Source organism: Scyliorhinus canicula, chromosome 15, assembly GCF_902713615.1.
Source record: "Scyliorhinus canicula chromosome 15, sScyCan1.1, whole genome shotgun sequence".
Taxonomy (NCBI): domain Eukaryota; kingdom Metazoa; phylum Chordata; class Chondrichthyes; order Carcharhiniformes; family Scyliorhinidae; genus Scyliorhinus; species Scyliorhinus canicula.
In genome coordinates, this window is record NC_052160.1 from 37,267,897 (window position 1) to 37,292,876 (window position 24,980).

The 24,980-nt window shown below is 44.8% G+C and overlaps 2 protein-coding genes across 5 annotated transcripts in view; one reads left to right on the plus strand and one right to left on the minus strand.

The window, feature by feature from the left end:
- The window catches only part of llgl1 (LLGL scribble cell polarity complex component 1), a 100,447-nt gene extending 85,283 nt beyond the window's left edge, over window positions 1–15,164 (plus strand). For 2 of the 4 annotated variants that reach the window (XM_038820744.1, XM_038820745.1), the window contains exons 19-23: window positions 1,228–1,492; window positions 2,102–2,228; window positions 3,012–3,106; window positions 4,366–4,489; window positions 13,233–15,164. In XM_038820744.1, the coding sequence (XP_038676672.1) occupies window positions 1,228–1,492; window positions 2,102–2,228; window positions 3,012–3,106; window positions 4,366–4,489; window positions 13,233–13,242 (621 nt within the window). In that variant the 3' untranslated portion in view covers window positions 13,243–15,164. The remainder of the gene's footprint in view (window positions 1–1,227; window positions 1,493–2,101; window positions 2,229–3,011; window positions 3,107–4,365; window positions 4,490–13,232) is intronic. The other 2 variants (XM_038820746.1, XM_038820747.1) reach the window with 2 other exon arrangements.
- A 6,064-nt stretch (window positions 15,165–21,228) lies between these two features.
- Window positions 21,229–24,980, minus strand: part of flii (FLII actin remodeling protein) — a 102,634-nt gene continuing 98,882 nt past the window's right edge. The window contains exons 29-30 of the mRNA XM_038819643.1: window positions 24,743–24,808; window positions 21,229–22,131 (exon numbers count right to left, since the gene is read on the minus strand). Coding sequence (XP_038675571.1) covers window positions 21,997–22,131; window positions 24,743–24,808 — 201 coding nt within the window. The 3' untranslated portion in view covers window positions 21,229–21,996. The remainder of the gene's footprint in view (window positions 22,132–24,742; window positions 24,809–24,980) is intronic.

The window sequence follows — 24,980 nt, forward strand, 5'->3', positions numbered from 1 at the left end:
AGTTGTGGGGATCTGGAGAGGGAATGGATAAATCCCAGACAAGAATGATCACAAGATAGAAGTTAATGAGCATGTTGATATGGACCCAGAAACGTACAGATTCAGGACCAGAAACTGGTTAGCCATATGGAGCCAAAGCTCCATGTTAAGTGTGTGCAAATGGTTAAAGATTTAAAAATAAGATGCAAGAACTACAAATCGTGATAATGGGATGCAGTGAGAAAATACTCTGGAGATGGTAACAAATTTAATCTATAGCCACGTAAAGTCGTGTAGCATCCAGATATGGGTGAATGGGAAGTTAAAGAAGCTTATTCTCTGGAAATGTGCAAAAAACAAAAGAGAACCCCAGGCCAGCAAAAGGGAAAATTAGACTATTAGTCGAGAGTTGCTTCTTCCAGGCCAACCTCCTGACTTCTACCCTCATTAAACTGAGCTCATGCAAAACTATCCAAACAACTTATTCCAGTTACCAATTGGCTTCTCTACTCACTGACCAACTTTAGCTGGTCAGACAAAGGCTGATTTTAAAAGTTTTTATCGTTGTTTTCAAATTTTTCCACGTTCTTGCACCTCTTGCTAACCACTTTTTTTTTTTAGCCCTACAATCTTCTGATGTTTCTCGAGTTCTGGCCTCTTGCACATCCCCCACTCCCTTCACCTCACCATTCGCTGCCACGCATTCAGCAGCTTGCACCTTGAATTCCCCTCCCTAAACCACCTGTCTTTCCAGGTGTATATGTAAAACGGGTCTTCAGTGCATCTAAATTGGATGGTTGGATAAGAGCTTGGGATGATGTATTTTAAGTTTATTGCTTTTGACTTCATTATCCAGTGAGACAGTAGGATATATTCCTGTTTGGCCAAACACCGGAAGAAGTTACCAGTTTTCCAAATAATTAGTCTGAACTGCTGTGTAAATTGGGCATGAGTTGGGTTCCTTCTCGCAGTTACACTGTGAACCCCAGCACTGACCACCCCCTTTACTGGAAAGCATGTGTAGAAATTGGGTGAGGATAGAATCTGGGTAGTCTGTGATACCATCCTTCCCAAAGCTTTGTTACATCTGGGATGTGTATAATGAATTGTGCAAGGCAATGGAGGTTTCCATGGCAATGCCCCTGGTGTGGTACTGACCGCTTAAAAGAGGCTTAGTGGGTAGGGGGTCATTAGGTATTTATTTTGTAGTGGCACAGTATCTCATTAAAGCCTTGATTTTGTGTGTAGGTGTTTACACTGCCGAGGGTGACTGCTAAGACAAAGTTCAAGCTCACTGCCCATGAAGGGTCCAGAGTGCGAAAATTGGGGTTAATGAATTTCCCCAGTATTGCCTCAGATGACTATTCGGAGAACTGTCTGGTGTGTTTAACGAACCTGGGAGACGTTCACATCTTCACAATTCCAGGGCTCCGGCCACAGATTCGCTACGATTGCATAAGGAAGGAAGACATCAGTGGCATTGCTTCGTGTGTCTTCACAAAAACAGGCCAGGGTAACTCCAAGGTTTATGTAATTTTCAGGGTTTTTTCAACAACTTGTGGCATATGCCAAATTGTAGTCCACCTAGACCATCGCCTCTTCCCTTCCCCACCTCTCCCAAAAACATGCTTGGCTTTTCAGTGGTGTAATTAAAGTCACTATGTCCTATCAGCCTGGCACTGTGGTGTCATACAAGTATTTTAGTGCAAAACTTGTTTCCCCCTCTTTTACCCCATCAGTTAGGAAACAAATTAAGAATCCTGGAATTTTATAGTGCAGAGGCCACTTGGCCCCTCCATCTGCATCTCTTCTGTGATTAATGTACCTTTTTTTAATGTTTTGTTTTATAGGGTTTTTAAAAAATATGGCTGATTTCATCTCTAGACTGGTTTGGGGTTAAATCGCATGCTAGTCCAGATGTATTTGTTTGTCTTGAACTGGATTTTGGGTCTATAGACTGGGTGAATTTCAGTGTTCTTCCCCATTGGTAACAAAGGAGTTTGGGGGAAATGAGTGGCTTGGAGCCATGTAAACAAACTTTCATATTACTGACCCAGAGTTGTAATTTCTGTGGAGTTCACAGATTTCTGCGGTAGTGATTTTTGACTTTTTGCTGTTTTAGGCTTTTACTTGATATCGCCGTCTGAGTTTGAACGATTCTCCCTATCTACCAGGAACATAACTGAGCCACATTGTGTGGTGGGATGGGAAGGTCCGATAGATCATTTGAGCCCTGTCACCAGTCTATGGTACGTTGCATATTAGCAAATCAAATTGAGACTCTACAGACAATATTTATACTTGTGCAATCTGTAGAAATAACATTGGGAAGGAATGGGTGGGGCACAGGTGGGAAATGGAGGAGAGTTGTCAATGTCGAGATGAAGCATATCAATGCTTAGGAATGTGAACAACCCTTTTCAGAAATAAATTTTAAAAAACGTGCTGGAAAATCTCCTCTTGTAACATTTGTGGAGAAAGATTGAGTACAATATAACTCTTCGGAGCCCTTTTCAGATACCAGTTATCAGGATCAAGCACTCCCAAGGTTCTGTTTAGCACAATTTGATCTAAAGCTGCTTGTACATGTATCTGTGTGACCTTTCCATTGCTCTCATCAGCTCCTCCAGATTTCATGTTCCAAGCAGTATTGTGATGTGCATTGAAATTATAACTAACAATTGGATGCATGTTTGTGCCTAACGTATCCAAAATGTTCATCTGGCATGTGCTCAGTGGAGCTCTATCTCTCCTGAATTGGGTTCAAATCCCATTCCAGTATTCAAACACAACGACATTTCAAGACGGTGCTGGGGGGGGAGATGCCCTGCCAGATTACATTACAAAAAGCAAGCTCCAGCTTCTCCGCCTGTTCAACGGTGCGGCTGGAATTGACAATTTTCAGGGTTTGGTTGTGGCTGTTGATCTTGTCTATAGCCATCTACAACACCCATGTTCTGTCTCGGGCCTAGTTGTTTATGACTGCACTTTTGTTTCCTGCGCAAACAAAATTTTCCTTTCTAAATATTCAGCAATAACTTGCAAAGATCCCCCAAGATGAATCAAGCAAATGGAACTCACAAACTTCAGAGCAAAGAGGAATACAACTCACTGGGAGCTGCTGATGGTATGTTTTTGTTGCTTTTTTTCTTGGGAGCATTATTTAACAGCCTGTTGGAAGCAGTTGATTAGTTGTTTATGGGATGGGTGAGTGAACTTTTACAGACAGACAGCCACTCTAGACTGGCTTCGGAAAAATATACAAATACGAAGTTCAGGTTGTGAAGATGATTGAACAATCCTAGCCAGTTTAAACATTGATGAAGTGCAGTGAGAAAGGAAGTTAGATGGAATTATCTGCTGAAGTCCCAATAACATTGTACAGAACATGTCCTGTGTTGTCTTCTGGTGACAGGAGAACCGGGAGACATTTTTAAGCTCTGGAAGCAGAAGGCTGATTTGAGTTTCTAGGCCCAAGTTATGGGAAAGGGACCGGAGAGGACCCTGAGTTGACCCTGAATACAAAATATTGGCACAATGAATCTGGAATATATTCTAGAATATAACGAATCATAGAATTTATAGTGCAGAAAGAGGCCATTCGGCCCATCGAGTCTGCACCGGCCCTTACAAAGAGCACCCTATTGAAGCCCTCTACCCTATCCCCGTAACCCAGTAACTCCCACTGAACATTTTTTTAATAGTGCAGGATTAAAGGATGCTCATTGTCATTCTTCCAGGGAATGTAAATACAACTAGTTTATCATAATGAAATGCATTTTGTGGAGAGTAAAGGTTGTGGGACAGTAAAGTGGGTGATTAGTGAGGATGAACTGCGTTAGATCAATTGCTGAGGCAAAATAATATCAAAATGAATCTCTGTTATTTTATTGAATCAAATTGAAACCAAACATTACCTCAGCCTGTGGTTCTGTGAGGCCATGTTAAGTTGTTAAAACTTGAAGGGTGGTCGGAGACTCCTGTGGAGCATGAAGAGCAGTATGTATGTATTCGGCCAAATCATAGAATCCCTACAGTGCAGAAGGAGGACATAAGGCCCATCAGGCCTGCACTGATCCTCCGAAAAGAGGATTTGACCCAGGTCCACTCACCATCCTATCCCTGTAACCTAACCTGTGCACATTTGGGACATTAAGTCAATTTTAGCATAGCAAATCCACCTAATCAGCACATTTGGACCTGGAAGAAACCCATGCAGACATGTGGCGCACATGCAAACTCCACACAGTCACCCAAGGCTGGAATCAAACCTGGGTCCCTGAGGCAGCAATGCTAACTGCTCTGCCACTGTCAGTTTCTGAGCTGTAAATCTTTGTACATCATCATTAACTCGGGTGTGAAGTTCCCTGCTTGTTTTATGACCAGGGGTGCTTGAGGATTTTCAACTGACGTTGTCTCAGACTCCACTCGACTCTCCCAACAGCAGTGCTGACATCACACTGGACACAACGGGTGATCTGACAGTGGAGGATGTCAAAGATTATTTGCCGTGAGTATTTTTAAATATGCATCGATTTGAGAATGGGAGGTGTTGAAACGCCACATCAATTGGAAGGCAGAGCGCCTTTGAAAGCAACTGCAGAAGAGTGCTGATTTATTTTTTTTTAATGGCTTTTTGCACTTTTTTGCTGTTCTTTCTTCCTGAAAAGCAATGTCGCACAGAGGCTGGGGTGGGAACTCTGATTTATACAGGTTTAACATTGACTCTCCTGGTTTTGTGCTTCTCGAAAGAAAAATTAGGATCCCATTGAGCTTTTTCAACTTTTCCTCTTGCTATTTAAAAGTGTTTATACACTGCCTTCCTCCTCACATTTATACAGCACTTTTATTTTGTTTCAAAGCTTGTGACAGACAAATCATTTGAAGCACTGTTGCACTTGTGCCGACAAAGACTGCTCTTTGGAGTCGATCTACGGTTTCTATCCAAATATGAACAGCTTATTTATTGGTTTGATGTGCCCTCTGGTCAATGTAAAGTTCAGGACAAACTTTCCAATTGGAGATCTAAACAATGCTACTTTTAAGCTGCTGTTTGATCTTATAGTGCACATTCCACCACACTGGGGCTGCCAACTCTATTTGCTCTGTGGAACAATACAGAACCCGATCTGAAAATGACACCATTTCATGCGGTGCTGCTGGTTTTTGGACAAAGAGAATCGGATGAAAAACCAACTCTGGTTCAATTTCAATAAAATAGGATAAAATGCCAAAAGTAATTTAGTGGTATTATAATGGGAATTCCACTGTAGCACATGATAGATAATAAGGGTTGTCATCAAGTCCGTTGGACTTCAATGTTTTTGATTAAGTTACCCTCGTGCTGCACCTAATTCCAGAGGCCTTGTCCTATTCCTCCTACCCGCTACTGTTCCACTATCTGGCGCTCCAGGTCATTTGAAGTGCCGCCTAGCTGTGGCTTAACCTGACTTTGTTTCTCCTACATTTTACAGCTTTGAAAACATGAATCACTAAAGTGGCTTCTTTCACAATCTTGATATCCTGAACAATTGAATTATGTTCATACAGCATCACGGTAACAGTGGTTAGCACCATTACTTTGCAGCTCCATGGTCCCAGGTTTGATTCCCGTCTTGGGTCGCTGTTTGTGTGGAGTCTCCCCGTGTCTGCGTGGGTTTCCTCCCACAAGTCCAAAGATGTGCAGGTTAGGTGAATTGGACATTCTGAATTGTCCTCCATTCTCCCTCTTGTGTACCCGAACAGATGCCGGAATGTGGCGACACGGGGCTTTTCACAGTAACTTCATTGCAGTGTTAATGTAAGCCTACTTGTGACAATAAAGATTTATTATTATTATTATTATTATTATTATTATTATTAATAAATCTTGAAAACATCCTAAGATGCTTCACAGGGGTTTAATGAGGCGAACGTTGATATTGAATCAAAAACAAGATTTATGGGGAGGTAGATTTTAAGGAATACCCAAAAGGAGGGGAGAAGTGGACAGGTTTAAAGAGGAAATTGGGCCTGGGCAGCTGAAGGCACAGCTATCAATGGTGGAAATCTAAGATGGTCAGAAGGCCAGAATGTGTCCTGGCCCTTGTTTTAAAAACAAATTACTGCGGATGCTGGAATCTGAAACGAAAGAGAAAATGCTGGAAAATCTCAGCAAGTCCGGCAGCATCTGTAGGGAGAGAAAAGAGCTAACGTTTCTAGTCCGATAACTTTGTCAAAGCTAACAGACAGAGAAAGTGGGAAATATTTATACTGTGGAGTGAGAATGAAAGATGAGTCGCAGCCACAGAAACCCAGGGAAACCGGGTGCTAATGGCCACAGATACCAGGGAGAAAGAGTGCTAATGGCAGTCCCCAGAGAGGACAAAAGATGGGAAAGGTCAAACAGCGGAGAAACTAACATCAGATGGTGAACTGTAGGTGTGGGGGGAGGGGAAAGCAAAGAGGAGAAAGGTGCAGGAAAGGTGGATAAGATTGGGGGGGACGGGGGGGATTAAATGTATATAAAGAAAGAAATGGTAAAAGACAGTTAAAATGAAATGAAAACAAATGGGTCAAGGTGAGGCTGATCTTCTGAAATTGTTGAATTCTATGTTCAGGCCGGAAGGCTGTAGCGTGCCTAACTGGAAGATGAGATGTTGTTCCTCCAGTTTGGCCCTTATATTCTTTAGTTTTAAAAGTGCATTTCTGTGCTATTTGAGACCTGACCTGAGGTGTTGCTTTGTGAGTGCCTGATGGGCACAGGCTAGTCTGTCTACCTTCAGAGGAGGAGCAGCTGGCTTTGGGCTGCATGATAATGAACCGGTCTGTTTCTCCCCCCCCCCCCCCCCCCCCCCCCCCCGAGCTGGCCCTAGTCTAGATTGTGCTGCAACACTAGGGGGTGCACATGCTCCGTTGCAATCTGTGCAAGCTGGTCTCATTAAAACAAGTTGGCTAGACACAGACTAGTTTCAAGTTACCAATTTTTAGGTCTGTGCAGCCCTTAAACAATTGTAAATTCGTGTATTTGTCCGCCTGTAATTTTGCAACCATTCCCTCCAAAATCTGCTTCTGAATTATGTATAATCAGGAAATTTCAGTAAATGAAATTATCAACTTCCAAGTGGAGAATTGATTATAATAATAAGGTAAGGTGGATTGGCCATGTTAAATTGCCCCTTAATGTCCAACGGTTGGGTGTGGATACAGGGGATTGGGCCTATGTAGGGTGTTCGTTTTGAAGGGTCAGTGCAGACTCGATGGGCCTATTGGCCTCCACATTCGGGATTTTTTTTTTTGCCTAGCAATTACAGATCAGCTAATTTAATGTCAGTGGTGGGGAAGCTTCTAGAAACAGTTACTCGGGATAGAATTAATAATCACATGGAAAAATGTGGATTGATTAGGAAGAGCCAGCATGGATTTTAAGGGAAAATGTTTAACTAGCTGAGTTTTCTTTTGAAGAGACAACAGTGGGTTGATGAGTGTAATGCTGTTGATGTGGTGCACCTGGACTTCCAGAAGGCATTTAATACAGTGCCACATGCTGACAAGATGTTGTAACTCATTAATACAAAACTGACAGTAGGAACATGGATACAGAATTGCCCAAAGTTATGTGGGATGGTGACTAATGGTTAATGGATATATTTTGGGCTGAAGGAAATGAAGTAGTCAAGTTCTGCAGGGCTGGTCTTGGGGCCCATGCTTTTCCTGATGCATTTTAATGATCTAGATCTTGGCGTGCAGGGGACAACTTGTATATTTGCAGATGATGGAAAATTTGGAAGCATTATGAACTGTGAAGAGGACAGTGTAGAACTTTAAAAGGACAGAGACAAGTTGGTGGAGTGGGCAGATATTCAATACAGGGAAGTGCGAAGTGATGCATTTTGGTAGAAGAGTATAGAAAGACAATATAAAATAAGGGGTAAAATACTTGAGCGGGTGCAGGAACAGAGGGACCTGGGTGTATATGTGCAGATGGAGAGCAAAGAATGTCCATAAGACTTGGGTTTTGCTTAGTATTGAATAAAAGAGCAGGAAGGATATGCTGAGTTTATATAAGACACAAGTTAGACCTTTGCTGAAGTATTGTGTACAGTTCTGGATGCTAATCTATAGAAAGGATGTGAAGGCGAGAATACAGAAGAGGTTTACAAAAATGGTTCTGGGGCGGGAAGTTTCCAGTTATGAAGTGGTGGGCAGCACTGGTTGGCACTGTTGCCTCGCAGCGCTGAGGACCTGGGTTCGATCTCGGCCCCAGGTCACTGTCCGTGTGGAGTTTTCACATTCTACCCATACCTGTGTCGGTTTCACCCCCACAACCCAAATATGTGCTGGGTAGGTGGATTGGCCATGCTAACTTGACCCTTAATTGGTTTTTTAAAAAAATAATTGGGTACTCAAATTTAAAAAAAAAAGATATATTGAAGAGGTTGGGACTGTTCTCCTTGGGAAGAAGGTGGCTAAGAGAAGCTTGGTCATAGAATCTCTACAGTGTGGATGGAGGCCATTCAACCCATCAGGTCTGCACCGACCCCCTGAAAGATCACCCTATCCCTGTATCCCTGGACAATAAGGGGCAATTTATCATGGCCAATCCACCTAACCTGCATATCTATGGACTGGGAGAGTGCAAAATCAGCAGTCACTCGAATCTGAATTGAATCCGGGTCCCTGCTGCTGTGAAGCAGTACTGCTAACCACTCTGCCACTATGCTGCCTTAGAGAAGTTTGAAATCATGAGGGGCTGCACAGGGTAGATGGGGAGAAACTGTTCCTGCTCTTAAAAGGATCAAGAAGATGAGGGCACAAATGTAAAGCGATTTGTAAATTGAGCAAAAGTAATATGAGAAACTTTTTCTCTGGGTTAGGGCCTGGAATGCACTGCTTCCAAGTGCGGTGGAGGTGGGTTCAATTGAGGCATTTAAGACTGCATTAGATGATTTGAATAGAAAGTGTAGGGATACAGGGAAAAGGCAGGAGAATGACATTAAGCCATAATGCTCATTTTGAGAGCTGGTGCAGACACAAGGGGCCAAATAGTGAATCTGGATGTCATTGGTCTTCTCAACCAGGCCCACTGGGAAGTGATGGAGGAGATTCCAGCCAGATGTCACCAAGCAAATGGCTACTGTCGACACAGTGGAGGTTGCAGTTCACTGGACTGGGGCTAGTGTGAGAGAAAGTTGCGGGTAATGTTTGGAAGGAATTATCAAACCATGGCAAGTTCACAACTTTGCTCTTGCCTAATTTTGCAACCTTGTGCATCAACGGCACCTTTTTAACTCTGTTCTCTTGTACATCCTCCCTACTCTTACCCAGTCCTTCAGTGTCTGTTGTGCTCTGGAACTTGGCTCTATTTTCTCCCCTCATTTTTCAAAAAAATCTCCTCCAAACCTGGGCTCTTGGTCACCTCATAACTTTGCTCCTCTGCATGTATCTCTTTTGGGATGTGTTGCTGGGGTAATGAAGCTATATAAACACTAGTAATGAGGGAAAATGTCATTGTCTCGGTGTTTGAGACTGCACATTACTGTGTGGCTTACAGGTGGAGTCTGAGCCTTGCTCTGTTTCTGATCTATTTCTTATAGCATGAATGTAGATCTGGCTTTATTCATTGCCTTTAGAAAAGTATTGGTGCGCCCTATATATTAAAGCATGTGAATTCAATTAAAGATGGTACTCTGATTTAGTTCAGTGGAGATTTTGTTACTGTGTGCGCAAAGGCCGTGTTGGCATGGCAACTAGAGGGCCCGCTGCCAAGCGAGTTCACTATTTAAATCTGCTGTGACTTGAAATGGCTTTGCTCATCAAATGTGACATCGCAGCAATAAGATTTTGAATGGAAAATTGCTGTTAAGATTACAGGGTGCAGGAGTGGTCAGTGGTTTAAAATAATGAAGGGAAAAAAAAAGTTGGCACCAATTTTATTAACAAATGAATTAGAAAATAGGTTTTGAAGCTGTTGGCCCAGGAACAGTTGGTGCCTGGCACTGTCACTCTGCTGCTAAATGTGCCAGAAGAACTGCAGTTTCACTGTCTGGCAAGCACTAGATAGCCTTGTGCCTGCAACCTACTTTTGATCTTACTCCACCGTCTCGAGAATAAATTACAAAAATAATAAACCCTGGAATAGAGAAAGGTGACGCGGATGTATTTTTCTGCAGCCAAACTCACTCACTGGATTGGTAATGAGGTGCCGCCTCCTCTGGCTGTAGAGTCCTGCAAACGGTCTCTTGCTTCAATACCAGATTTTAGCTGAAACGCCAGTGAGATGTTGTAATGGGCACTGGTCCTTGGTGACATGGTTGGGGGGTGGAGGAAAGAGGGAGAATAGTGAAGTTCTCCTAGAACCAATCACTTCTGCAGCAAAGTGTATATTTCTAGAAGTTGAGCATTGAGTCATGTGGGGTCAAATGATCTTGTCCCAACCCTTGCTAAATAGCACATTGTCAAATGAGGCCATTTATGACTGAAACAATTAGCATCAACTGAACCAGGCTACACCCTGTGTAGGGGGGGGGGGGGGGGGGGGGGTGGATGGCCACTGCACCTCTTCCAGTGCTACTATGCGAATGACAGTTCGGATTTGGATTTATTGTCACATACACAGGTACAGTGAAACATTGTGTACAGTCCAGACAGATCGTTCCATACATGAAAAACATAGGACATACGTTAGATACACAAAAATACATAGACATTGGATGAAGCATGCAAGTGTAGTAATACTACTACTCTGTAGAGAAGATGAATGGGGAGTTCAGTCCACAAGAGGGTCATTCAGGAGTCTGGTAACAGTAGGAAGAAGCTGTTTTTTCAACCTAATGTTCTAATGTTTCCAGAAAATGGAATGGCCTTGATGCAGGAGAATACCCACAGGACGTAGTTAGAATTTTGAAGCCTGCATTTGAAGTCTGATGTATCTTGGTTTTGAGGGAAATGGCTGCCTTTATCCCTGAAGCCCTCTAATGACCTGTTTGGTTTGGACCAATTCACAATATTTGGGGCTGTCAACTGAGAAAATGAGGATGTTGTATGAATAGTCCAATTAACCCATAAGCCTATTCTGCAATGCAATTCATTGCAATTCAATTCATTGCTTTGGTCTATATCCCTTAATATCTTTGGTTAAGAAAAATCCATTGATCTCTGGTTTAATGGCATTAGTGGAAGAGAGGACCACCCTTTTTTATGTTTAGTTTTCTAAATTCCTTTTGGAAAAGTCAAGCTCAAATTTTGAGACTATATGGTTTGGACCTAGACTTTATAGCCATTGGAATTCGTTTTCTACTACCCTATCTGTTCCCTTTCTCTTTCAACTTTATCACCTGTAGATTTCGGTAAATGTAACTCTATTCCCTCTAGGTATCTTTCTGGTGAAATGATGCTGCACACCCTCCAAGGCTAAAATAACCTTCCAACGGTGTTATTACCAAAACTGCTCTTTACTCTGTTGACTAGACAGGGCTTCTATTGCAGATGATACCAAATTGGAGGGGATAATTAATACTGAGCAGGACATTAATAAACTTGCAAAATGGACAATTAACTGGCAAATGAAGTTCAACACCACCTATGAAGTACATTTTGTGGTAGGAAGAATGGGTGATCACTTATTGTTTGGACAGTGCAGTCTAGGTATGGTAGAGGAACAAGGGGACCTTTCACTGCAGGTTAGTAAGGCTGTTTAGGGGCGAGGGAGAAGGAGAAAGGCAAACCAAGCATTCTGCTTTATTTACAGAGGGATAGAATTCAAAAGTAGGGAAGTTAATGCTGAACCTGTATCCAGCCTTGAAGTCTGAGGTGACGCACTTGGGCAGGACAAACCAGGCAAGGGAATACATGATAAATGGCAGGACCCTGGGAAGCACTGCTACCTTAAGGGACCAGTGTACATGCACACGGATTCTCAGAGTAGGTGGATGGTGGTTAAGATGTTGATTTTAGCCATGGTTTAGCACCGGGCTAAATAGCTTTCGAGGCAGGCCAGCAGCCCGGGTTCAATTTCCGTACCAGCCTTCCCGAACAGGCGCTGGAATGTGGCGACTAGGGGCTTTTCACAGTAACTTCATTTGAAGCCTACTTGTGACAATAAGCAATTTTCATTTCATTTATTAACGAGGCATAGAGTTTAAGAGCAGGAAGGTTATGCTGGAACTATATAAAATGTTGATTGGGTCACAGCTATTGTGTGCAGTTCTGGAATCCACATTATAGGAGGATGTGATAGCACCGGAAAAGATGTAAAGGAGATTTACCAGGATGTTGCCTGGGCTGGAGAGTTTTTGTTATGAAGAGAGATTGGATAGACTTGGGAATCGTTTTCCTTGGAGCAGAGGAGACTGAGGGGGAACATTGAGATGTATAAAATTTGAGGGGCATAGACGGGAAGAAACTTTTCCATTGGTTGAGGTATCAATGACCAGGGGGCATAGATTTAGGGTAAGGGGCAGGAGGTTTACAGGGCATCTGAGAAAAAAACCTTTTCACCCAGAGGATGGTGGGAGTTTGGAACTTGTTGCCTGAAAGGGTGGTGGAGGCAGAGACCCTCAAAACATTTAAGAAATATGGAGATGTGCACTTGCGATCCCAAGGTATATAAGGCTATGGGCCAAGTGCTGGGAAATGGGATTGGAATAGTTAGGTGGTGGTTTTTGACTGGTGTAGACTTGATGGACCAGAGGGCGTTTTCTGTACTCGATTACTCTAATGCCTGTATGAGTGTTGCAATAAGGATGCAGAAGCACTAGAGGGCGCAGAGAAGATTTACATGGCTGGTATCAGGAATGTGTGGGTATACACATCTGGAAAAATTGGGTCTATTTTTTTCTTGCAAAAAGATTGAGGGATAAATCTTTAAAATTATGAAAGGTTTTGATGGTCGGTACAGAGAATGTTGTTTCATTATGGAGACGTATGTAACTATCAATATATGGGTCACCAAGAAACCCCAATAGGCAATTCAAACAAGTTTTTATTACACAAAGAATGCTAAGATCGAATATGCTAGCACATAATCGAAGCAAATAGTATAAATACACAAGGGGAAGCTAGACAAACATAGGGGAAGATCTAGAGATGGTAATAACATTAGATTTGGGTGAGGAAAAATGGTCAAAGGCTTGTACTGGTTTGGCCGAATGACTGCCTCTTTATGACATTTGAAACAACCTCTTTGGCCCTCTATTGTTTCGGAGATAGCAGAGGGCTGAAATATATGATGAAACAGTGAAATAATTTTTGTATCCTTATTTATAATGTTTCAGGGAATGTTAGCAGAAAGTGATTGAACTGAAGACACCTTGTGATCTGAAGACACCTTGTGACCTTATGCAGTTGGTTGGCTGAGCAAAAAGGGAATTTTACCAGCATTGACAGCTCAAGCTTCACACTGGGATCATGGCCTTTGATGTCGATAGTGGTTTGAATTGTCACATCTTCGGTACCAAAAGACGAAATGAATTTTTTTTTAAAAAAGGACTTTGTCTGAATCTACATACCTGCCGCCTGTCTGCCTGCACCAATACAAAGCCTCTTGTAACACTAAATGAGTAATGTTATAAAACAGACTTCTGAAGAGATTCACCTCTTGGTACTTGAGGACTATTTGCAATCTTTACTTTTCATATGAAGGAGAAACAAAACTGGGAAACATTTGATCGTCTCAGTTTGTACTTTGTTTTTTTTCTCACCTTCTTTCCTGCCCATGGACCAGTTTTAAAAGATGGCGTCATTCTCATTTTGTTTCCCGACACTGAAATGTAATCTGAAACAACTGGAGATTTTTGTCTTCCAAGAATTTTTTGCAACTTGCAGCATTCTTTGTAGTTTTGTATACTAGCATAAAATTAATTAGAAATAATAGGGCCCTTGAGTTCTCTTCAAAATGGTTGGTTTTTAGAAATGTCCTATCTTTACAATTGTAGTTTATTGCTAATTGGGTATCAATGGAGCACATCTTGAAGATCCACATCTCTATATCTCTGATCAGGATTCATAACACCGGGAATTCAGATTTGCAGACCAAATTCTGCTGAACTTTGCTCTTCCATAACCAGTTGGATAATGTGAACTTTTGTTTCTTTGAAGGAACCCAGCAAATGCATGTCTTTTCTCCTTCAGGGGAGTTGCCTTGCCTATGATCAGCTTCCATTTCATGTGACATTGGTGAGGTCAGACACTGAACGGATAGGGGCCCAATTCTGTGTTGTTTGCTTCTCCATATAATGTTGCTGCCCTCATCTGTATAAGTTTAATTGTGGACTCTACATTTTAATCACTTGAAATTAGATTATGTAAAATGATATTCCATGAACTTTATAGTGTAAATCACCAATACTTTTGCATCAAGTAACTCTGCTTGGAGGGTATGGGCTGCCTCACATTTCTAACACCAATTTTGTATAGATGACAGCTGGTGAGTTTTAGCTTGTTTTTAATGTACTGCACGGTTTTCAGCAGTTAAATTTCAGCAACTTGTCTGTCTCTCCTGCCGACCCCCATGGAAAATGAGGAATTGAATTTTCTGGATTCTGATTTGTTCGGTGTTGATCATGATAAAATTTAGTGCTGCCATAAGAGGCTTGTTTTTGTTCTGTAATGAAGCAAGTCTCAGGAAGAAACCTAGAATTGTTTTCAAAAGTTTGAATACTGTAAATTATCTAATCATGTTCAAGTCTTTTCTGTCAGTTCATGAGTTAATTGACCCAATAATTAGAAAAGTCCAATGGGGCAGTGGCTGTGTGCTTCCACTAGATGTCACTTGTGTAAACTGACAGATGCAGGGTAGAGACCTCTAGTGATGGGGTGCTGCACTGGTATGAATTTTTTTTATTCCTCCGCTCCCTGTAAATATTTTTCATCAAACTTGACAGTTTGAGTAGAATGGTACAATTTATTTGTAAATATGCTTCCTTTATTGTTGAAGGATCATCTTTTGCGATTTCTACAGGGTTCGCCATAGGATTAACTTGTGTGAAAAGCAGTCAACATTTGTTTCTTTGTCAATTTTTTCAAGATTATGGGAGGTTATTTTGATATTGACACCACACACTAGGAAACCTTGTGATTATTAAAAAGAATTATGCTGTTTACAGTAACATTTTCTAGTAGAATGTATTCAGTTATGGAAAAGTTCAATTACATTATCTAATTGATTTTACTTTTAACAGTAATAAAGCATTTAGTGTCTCCCATGACTGTTAGTTCACTTGTCTTTTTCACTGCAGCAAAAAAAAAAGGGGGGGGTGTGTGTGTGTAAGGAAATGGGTATGTGGGAGAGGCCTAACAGTAATATTGTTCCCACTCATTGATAATGAGGGAATGATCACCAGAGGAATAAATGGGTAAGTTAGATATTTATCAGGTATTGTAATGTGGGATGATTCACTCGTGTTCGGAGTGCAGCCACAAGATATTTTGTTGTCTGTTGCCCACTTGCATCGTTGCCATATTCGGATGGTTTCCATCGCATAGCTTTTACCTACCAGTATGACTGAAGTAATGTGCACCAAGTGAGGTACATGCTGATTGCACACAACATTGACTGAGAGCTGTGTGCTCTTTCTGTATCTAATCGAGTAAATATTTATTTTAATTGCTTGAAGTTGATGGTTCTATTCATAAATGATTAAGTCATGGCGCCGTGGTCCCAGGTTCGATCCTGGCTCTGGGTCACTGTGTGGAGTTTGCACATTCTCCCTGTGTTTGTGTGGGTTTCGCCCCCACAACCCAAAGATGTGTAGGATAGGTGGATTGGCCCTGCTAAATTGCCCCTTAATTGGAAAAAATGAATAGGGTGCTCTAAATTTATTAAAAATAAATAAATTATTAAGATTTTATAACTTGGGAAATATTTGGTGTGTATTAGATGTATTTAATCTTATTCGTGGGTCACAGTGAATAAGTCTGATTTCACAATCTTGCTGTGCACAGAGATAGCCTATGTTGCCCATTACTGATTTAGTCCAACTTGAGCAGCAGGCTATATCATAAAGGTGGTTTTAAAAAAGTCATTAGAAACAGCAATTAAATTGCTCGTTACAAGGCCAGCACCAGCATGACGAGATGCTGCCTGTGCTGTAATTTTCATTTTTATGCTTGTGGGATATTTACCACTCGTCATCAAAGTGCAGGAAGACTTGCACCTGTTCCAGAAAACTAACCCTACTTTTCCAGCTTTAGTGTTTGCTTAAAGTGAAGTCCACCTGTCTGTTCAATTTCAAGAACAGTTGACATTGCAACCAGTAATCAGGTTCATTAGAGTGTTTGTGGCTTCAAATTAGGGATGAGACCAATTTGGAGTGCTGCCCTGATGTTGTGGTGGGTCGGATGAAATTTATAAAACAAATTCATAACATTGTTTTCTATTTACTTGAAGGATATAGCAACTACTTGCTTTTAGCTTGAAACCTAGCTGTGGTGGCAATAGATTACCAGCCAACCTGTAGCTGTAAAAGGATATTACAGGGGGGAGTAGAAGAATTCTTCTGAAGAGGCTTCAGTTTCATATTCTGGCAGAAACCAATTAATGCACTCCCTTATCTCTGTGAATGTATGTTTCACTTCAATGACTGAGTTCTGTATCAAGGAACACCCAAGAAATACTGACTAAATCTGATGCAATAGCTTGATGAGAGATGTAGGTAGAGGCACGGAATCTACAGCTGTGTATTCACTGGATCCTGGGGTTTGTCATGTGAGTACCTTGAAGAAATGGTGGTTTAGGTTGCGGCTATGCGGAGCTAAGTCACACGTTCGGCAGCTCCTGCTAGCAAAGGACTTTTGGGCTCTTTTTAGGTCCCGCAACGGCGCTTGTTCGACGTTTCCCGGTGTGGGAAAGGGACAGCAACATTCCCCTGCTGGTGTATGGATTGGGCCAGGAGCGGGGAGATTTGCATTGCAGCAAAGAAAGGTGCGAGGGAGGAGGACCAAGATGGTGGCGGGCAGAGACCAGGCAGTGTGGGTGCAGGAGCTGCTCCAGCACTGTTTTAAGGAGCTCAGAGCTGCTGGAGTCGTTGAAGGCCTCACTTGACAAGCTGCTGGAGACCTGGGCGGCGATCCAGGAGGTCCGGCAAAAGGTCTCTGAGAATGAGGACGAGAGCCTAGGCCTGGCAGTGGAGGTGCACGAGGTGCTCCCCAAAAAATAGCAGGTGGAGAACCGGTTGAGGCCAAAGATCCTGGGCCTCCTGGAGGGATTGGACATGGCGGCCTATGTGGTCACCATGTTGATGGGAGCAGGGGTCCCTAGAGTTGGAGGGGGCCCACCGAGTGCTGGCGAGGAAGCCCAGCGAGCTGGTGCGGTTCCACCGGTTTGCTGATTGAGAGTGTGTATTAAGGTGGGCCAAGAAGGAGCGGAGCAGCAGGTGGGAGAACGTGGAGGTCCGGATCTACCAGGATTGGAGTGGTGAAGAGGGCCAGTTACAATTGGGCAAAGGCAGTGCTACACAGGAGATGGGTGAAGTTCGGCATGCTACAACCAGCGTGTCTGTGGATTCACCCACAAGGACTGACATTATTTTGAGTCCCTGGAGGAGGCTTGGGCCTTTGTTCAGGCCAAAAAACTGCACTCGGACTGAGGGTCGGGGGATGGTTGGGTTGTTCCGAGGGGGGCTTCTTTCTTTGTTTTGTGGAGGTTGATAGGGCCTTGTTTTGATTAGGCCCGACAGATGGGCTCGTGAGGAGGGGGGGGAGGTAGGCAGGCAAACAGCTTGGGGGGGTTGATGGGGCCTCATGAGGGGGAAGGGTGGCCTGAGATGGGGCTAGTGAGATTGGGCCTGAAAAGGGAGCTGCTCCAGAGGAGGCGGGGCCAGCCGAGTGGAAAGCGTGGGCTTTTTCCCGTGCTAAAGGTTGAAAGGGGTGGGGCCGGAGCTGGGAAGCGCGGGCTTTTTCCCACGTTGGGAGTGGAAGGGGTAGGACGTGAGCCTGTTTGAGGGGAGGGGAGGTGCTACACAGGGCCGGCTCAAGGTACCGGCAACTCGGGCAGTCGCCCGGGGCGCCATGTGCTGGGGGCGCCATCAAGGAGTGCGTGACCGGCGTCAGAGACCCGGCGCATGCGCGGTTGGGCCGGTGCCAACCAACGCATGCGCAGTGGCCGCCCTGCACAAACATGGCGGATGGATCCAGGCTCGCCGGTGGAAGAAAGGAGGCCTGCCGACAGAGACCGGCCCGCCGATCGGTGGGTCCCGATCATGTACCAGGTCACTCTGGTGCCCCCCCCCCCCCCCCCCCCCCACCACCGAAGGGCGCCGAAGTTCAGCTTGCCCGGGGCGCCAGCAACCCTAGGGCCGTTTCTGGTGCTACACTGGGGGGAGGGAGGGGGGGGGGTTAATGGTGCGGCAGGAGTGGCCGGGGTCAGCAGGAGTCAGCTGACTCACGGGAGTACAATGGGGGGAGCAACGCAGCTTTGGGGGGGGGGGGGGGAGAGAGACTGGGTTGCTGGAATGGCCAAGGGGAGATGATGGTAGAGGAGGTTGGGGTGGGGGTCTGCCGCTGTCGGGAACGGGCTGTGTGGGGAACGTGGGCGGGCGAGGGCTATGGGTAATTGGTGGGGGAGGGGGTGGTGAGTAGCCCCCTGATCCGGCTGATAATCTGGAATGTAAGGGGACTGAATGGGCCGGTCAAGCGGGCCCGGTGTTCGCACACCTGAAGGTGGATGTGGCCATGCTCCAGGAGATGCACCTGAGGGTGGCGGATCAGTTAAGGCTAAGAAAGGGGAAGAGGGAGCACGGTACGAAGTGCGGTGGGTATCAATGGGGTCTTTAGGAGCTTTTACGAGGAACTGTACCAGTCTAAGCCCCCAGTGGAGGAGGGAGGGTTGGGTCGCCTCCTGGACCAACTGAGGTTTCCGAGAGTGGAGGAGGAGCAGGTGGCGGGGTTGTGGGCGCCGGTTGGACTGGAGGAGTTGGTCAAAGCGATAAGGAACATGCAGACGGGGAAGGCACCGGGGCCAGATGGGTTCCTGGTTGAATTCTACAAGAAGTATTCGGACCTGCTGGGCCCGCTGTTGGTAAGGACCTTCAACGAGGCAAGGGAAGAGGGGGTTCTGCCCCCGACGATGTCTGGGGTGCAGATCTCCTTGATCCTGAAGCGGGACAAGGATCCCCGACCGTGTGGGTCATTATGGCCGATCACTTAAATGTAGATGCAAAGTTGCTGGCCATGAGGATACAGGACTGTGTGCCACAGGTCATACATGAGGATCAAACTGGGTTTGTGAAAGGGAGGCAGTTGAATGCTAATGTACGGAGGCTCTTAAATGTTATCATGATGCTGGCAGTGGAAGGGGAGGTGGAGATAGTGGCGGCGATGGATGCGGAGAAAGCCTTTGATAGGGTGGAATGGGGATACCTGTCGGAGGTGCTGAAAAGGTTCGGGTTTGGGGAGGGGTTCGTCAGGTGGGTGAGGTTGCTATATGAGGCCCCAGTGGTGAGTGTGGCTACGAACAGAAGGAGGTCAGAGTATTTCCGATTGCACCGGGGGACGAGGCAGGGGTGTCCCCTATCTCCCCCCCCCCCCCCCCTGCTCTTTGCGCTGGCAATTGAACCCTTGGCCATGGCGCTGAGGGAGTCGAGGAACTGGAGGGGGATAGTGCAGGGGGGGAGGAAAGAGAAGAGCATCGGCTGTCGCTATATGCGGATGACCTACTTTGTATGTGGCGGACCCGGTGGGGGGAATGCCGGAGGTGATGAGGATCCTTAGGGAGTTTGGGGATTTCTCCGGGTACAAGCTCAATATGGGGAAGAGCAAGCTGTTCGTAGTGCACCTAGGGGACTAAGAGAGGGGGATTGGTGAACTCCTGTTGAAAAAGGCGGAGGGGAGTTTTAGGTACCTGGGGGTACAGGTAGCTCGGAGCGGAGGGCCTTAACTTTACGAGGCTGGTGGAGCAGATGGAGGAGTTCGAGGTGGGACGTTCTGCCACTCTCCCTGGCGGGCAGGGTGCAGTCAGTCAAAATGACGGTCTCCCGAGGTTTTTGTTCTTGTTCCAGTGCCTCCCTATCCTAATCCCTAATGCCTTTTTCAGGCGGGTCAACAGGAGCGTTATGGGATTCGTGTGGGTGTAGAAGACCCAGAGGGTGAGAAGGGTGTTCCTGCCTTTAACCCTGTATTCAGCATTCAAATTCAACCTTCCAAAATGAATCACTTCACCTTTATCTAGGTTGAACTCCATCTACCACTTCTCTTTTTTCTTCTGCCTCCTGGACTCCCGCTGTTCCATGTGCCGCAGCCCGCTCCTCAGCACTTTCACTGCCGCCTTCCTACAGGTCCGTGGTCCCGCTATCGCGGGGAATCAGCCCCAAAACGACCGCCGGAGTGAGAGCCCGCCAAATGTGCGGCTCACTCGGGCATCGCCGCCACCGGAAGTCCCATCTGCCACTTCTCAGCCCAGCTCTGCATCCTGTCAATGTCCTGCAAAAGCCCTCAACACCATCTACAACTTCCCCAGTCTTTGTGTCACCAGCAAACTTACTAACCCACCCTTCCACTTCCTCATCCAAGTCATTTATTAAAAACCACAGAGCAGGGTCCCAGAATAGATCCTTGCGGGACACCACAGGTCACCAACCTCCAGGCGGAATACTTTCCACCCACTACCACTCGCTGTTTTCTTTTGCTCAGCCAGCCAAATTTCCCTGTATCCCATGCCCCCTAACTTTCTGAATGAGCCTACTATGGGGAACCTTATCAAATGCCTTGCTGAAATCCATATACACCACATCCACTGCTCAACCTTCACAATGTATCTTGTCACGTCCTCAAAGTATTCAATGAGGCTTGTGAGGCATAACCTGCCCCTCACAAAGCCATGCTATCTTGAATCAAATCTTTCAGAATCCTATCCAGTATTTAGCTCACCACAGACCGAAGACTATCTGGTCAGTAATTCCCAGGGATTTCCCCATTCCCTTTCTTGAACAGGGGAACAACATTCACTTCCCTCCAATCATCTGGTTCTGCTCCAGTAGAGGACGCAAAGATCATTGCCAATGGCACAGCAATCTCCTCCCTCGCTTCCCATAGTAACCTTGGATATATTCCGTCTGGTCCAGGGGACTTATCTATCCTAATCCTTTTCAAAATCCTCCTCAATATTAATGGCCCTGTCCGAGCCTATTAACTTGGTTCATGCTGTTCTCACGAGCAACAATGTCCCACTCTCGTGAATGCTGAAGCAAAATATTCATTTAGGGCCTCCCCAATCTCTAGCCATAAGTTCCCTCCACTATCCCTGTTTGGCTCTACTCACTCTGATCATCCTCCATCTTGACACGGTATCTTTTAATATGAACGCTGCAGTACAGAATCCGTACTTTAAAGTGCCATTACATAAACTCATTTCTCCTTCTCTAGAAAGCTGAATTGGCCTGTTCGAGCATATGATTATTAACATCCTTTTTTTTTAATCACTATCAATCACTATACAGATAAAGATGCTGATTTTTCAATTTTCAAACAGTGCAGTGCATTTTTTGTAGTTTTACAAACATACAGTATATGTAACAATTGTCACTGACAATAAGCTCACCCATAATATATGTATGGAGTTTTAAGACACTTTCTGAAACTTTGTTCTGTCACAATTCGACCTTTCATAAGTTAATGCGATAAATGTTGGCACTAATTACTCTTCCTCTCCAAAAATTGCCCTTTTTGGAGATTTGGCCGGGGGGGGGGGGGGGGGGGGGGGGGTAGGAGGAGAAGGAAGGGGGGAAGGAAGAGAGGAAAAAGAGAGAGGGAGACACTGAATTGGTTTTTACCCATTACAATCCAGGGAGGTGGCTGCCTGGCTAAGAATTTATTTTTCACCCATCATTTCTTATGAAAGCATTAAACCCACTGCTTTCTTGATGTGTAGCCGTGACATGCAGACTTGGCACAGCAAGGTACAGATTGCCGGGAAATAGTTAGCCTTTTGGAAGCTGAGAAAATAGCTTTTGCTTTGAAGAGGCTCCCATCATCATTAAAACCTTTCTAGAAACCTCTTTATAGATTTTTAAAAGTTCACTTTTGGGGTAATGGTGACTGTGCATTCTAAGCAAGTGGTTTTTTGAAGCTACCCCAAGCATGAAAGCAGCGTGTAAAGTTATGGGGTTCATTCCCTTTGCGAACCAGTCGCAGTTTGCGTGGGTGATCACTGTCTTTGGCTCTCATGTGTTGGATGTAAACCTAAAAGCAAAAAAAACTCCAATTAGATTGATCAAATATAATGTAGATGCTGGAAATATGCAATAACAAAAAAAACACAGCAGATTAGGCAGCAGCAAGTGTGAACATTGAGCCTAATGTTTGTTTGATACAGGGTGTTTTCTGATGAATGAAACAGTTGGTATTAAAGGTATTAAAAGGCTTTTCAACCTACGAGGACATCAGCTAGACTGATTCTTTTCTATTAGAATATTCACACACTGGAGAGATCAGCAATACTAGCTGATACCTTTCCTGTTAGTGGTTCACCTATAACTGACTGGTCCATGGTGGTATGGGAGAGCCACTTGCTTCACAGTTTTATTTTTCCAAATTATTTTATTGAGGTCATTTATAGAGGTCATTAAGATTGACAGAGTAGATGGGCAGGGTAAGTGGATTGACCATATCTCTTTATTAAAACAATGAAAAATATACACGGCCAAACGGTACAAACACTTAATTTTGTGTTGGAGAAACAGGGTATCCTCCTCTTAGTACCAATGTTCGGGGGGGGGGGGATACTCTGATCATTAAAGCAGTTCACAATACATTTCTACAAAAAACAAATGGCACAAGCACTAAACTGCGCTGGAGAGAACAGATTCCCTGACGTGCTGAATTGCCCCTTAATTGGAAAAATCAAAGATAGACAGAGTTAGGACTCTACACTTTAGGACTCTACACTTTAAATAACGGGCTGACAATTTTAAGCTGTGCAAAGCAAGATCATAGAATGCCTATACTGCAAAAGGAGGCAATTTGCCCCATAGAGTGTGTACTAACCCTCTGAAAGAGCACCCTATACCCCTGTCCTATCCCTGTAACCCCACCTAATCTGTGGACACTTGAGGGACAATTTAGTATGGCCAATCCACCTAACCTGCACATCTTTGGACTATGGGACGAAACCCAAACAGACCCGGAGAATGTGGAAACTCCACACAGAGATCCAAGGTCAGAATCGAACTCCAGGGATCTGGGTAGCAGTGATAATCGAGGTGCTGCCCAATGAGAATGATGGCCCTTTTGAACAGGCTGCTTGGATAGGGGATGTCAATTTTGTTTTTTTTTCCCCATTTACAGGATGTGGGTGTCTCTGGTTAGGTCAGCATTTATTGCCCATCCTTGTTGCCTTCTTGAACTGCTGCAGTCCTTGAGGTGATATTAGGAAGGGAATTCCAGGATGTTGTCCCAGCAACTGTGAAGGAGCAGGTGATTATATTTCCAAGTCTGGGTAATGAGTGACCTGGAGGGGAACCTCCAGGTGGTGGGGGTTCCCAGGTATCTGCTGCTCTTGTCCTTCTAGATGGTAGTAGCTGTGGGTTTGGACGGTGCTGTCTAAGGAACCTTGGTGAGTTACTGCAGTGCACCTTGCAGATGGAACACACAGCTGCCACTGTTTGCCGGTGGAAGAGGGTTTGAATGTTTGTGGAAGGGGGAGCAATCAAGCGGGCTGCTTTGTCCTGGATGGTGTGGAGCTTGAGTGTTGTTGGAGTTGCACTCATCCAGGCAAGAGGAGAGTATTCCATTACACTCCTGACTTGTGCTTTGTAGATGGTGGAGGTCAGGAGCTGAGTGGCCCTGGCGGAACCCAAACTGAGTATCTGTCAGCAAGTTATTGCTGAGTAAATGCTGCTTGATAGCGCTATTAGTGACTCCTTCCATCACTTTGCACTGATAGGGTGGTAATTGGCTGGGTTGGATTTGTACAAGACACACCCCTGGGCTATTTTCCACATTGCCCAGTAGATGCCAGTGTTGCAGCTGTAAAGGAACAGCTTTGCTCAGGGTGCGGCCAGTTCTGGAGCACAAGTCGCTGGGATATTGCCCATAGCCTTCGGAGTATCCAGTGCCTTCAGCTGTTTCTTGATATCACGGAGTGAATCGTATTGGCATCTGTGATGCTGGAGCCTTCCAGAGGAGACTGAGATGGATCATCGACTCAGCACTTCTGGCTGAAGATTATTGCGAATGCCTCAGTCTCATCTTTTGCACATAAATGCTGGGCTCCTCCATCATTGAGGAAGGGGATATTTGTAGAGCCTCCTCCTCCAGTGAGTTGTTTAATTCTCCACCACCATTAATGACTGGATGGACGACAGAGCTTGGACCTGATGCGTTTGTTGTGGAATTGACAGCTGCAGGTTACGAGAACAGGCTCTGGCTGGAATTCTGTGCTATTACGTTCCTGGACTAGTTTCTAGGGGCTGGTTTAGCTCACTGGGCTAAATAGCTGGCTTTTAAAGCAGACCAAACAGGCCAGCAGCACGGTTCGATTCCCGTACCAGCCTCCCCGGACAGGCGCCGGAATGTGGCGACTAGGGGCTTTTCACAGTAACTTCATTGAAGCCTACTCGTGACAATAAGCGATTTTCATTTCATTTCATTTCATTGCCTAGATGAGTTAAAGAAAGACTTCCTAGTTTCCTCTGCACCCACCCCACATCACCAAATTTGCTTTGGATTCTCGATCCGATTTATCACCTCTCCCATGGTTTTGAGTGGGTAGTACATATTGTGACAGGCTGGATAGATCAGAGGGCCATTTCCTTTCAGTTATTATTCAGATGTTTGTAAGTGCAGTGTTTACCTGGCATGCTTTAAGGCTTAGTTTGATCTCCACCTGACTGGTCTGTGTTCCCACCCACATGTAAACCTGAAAAGGCAGAAGAAACATCATTATAGAAGAATTCAGTGGAAATTGGATAAACAGCAGGACTTTATGTTTTCAAACAATCCTCATTTTCCCCATTCTCAGCTGAACATTCGGAACAATACTACAGTTAAGGAGTATCTACTGCATGTCGTTGTTATGACCCTAGGAATTT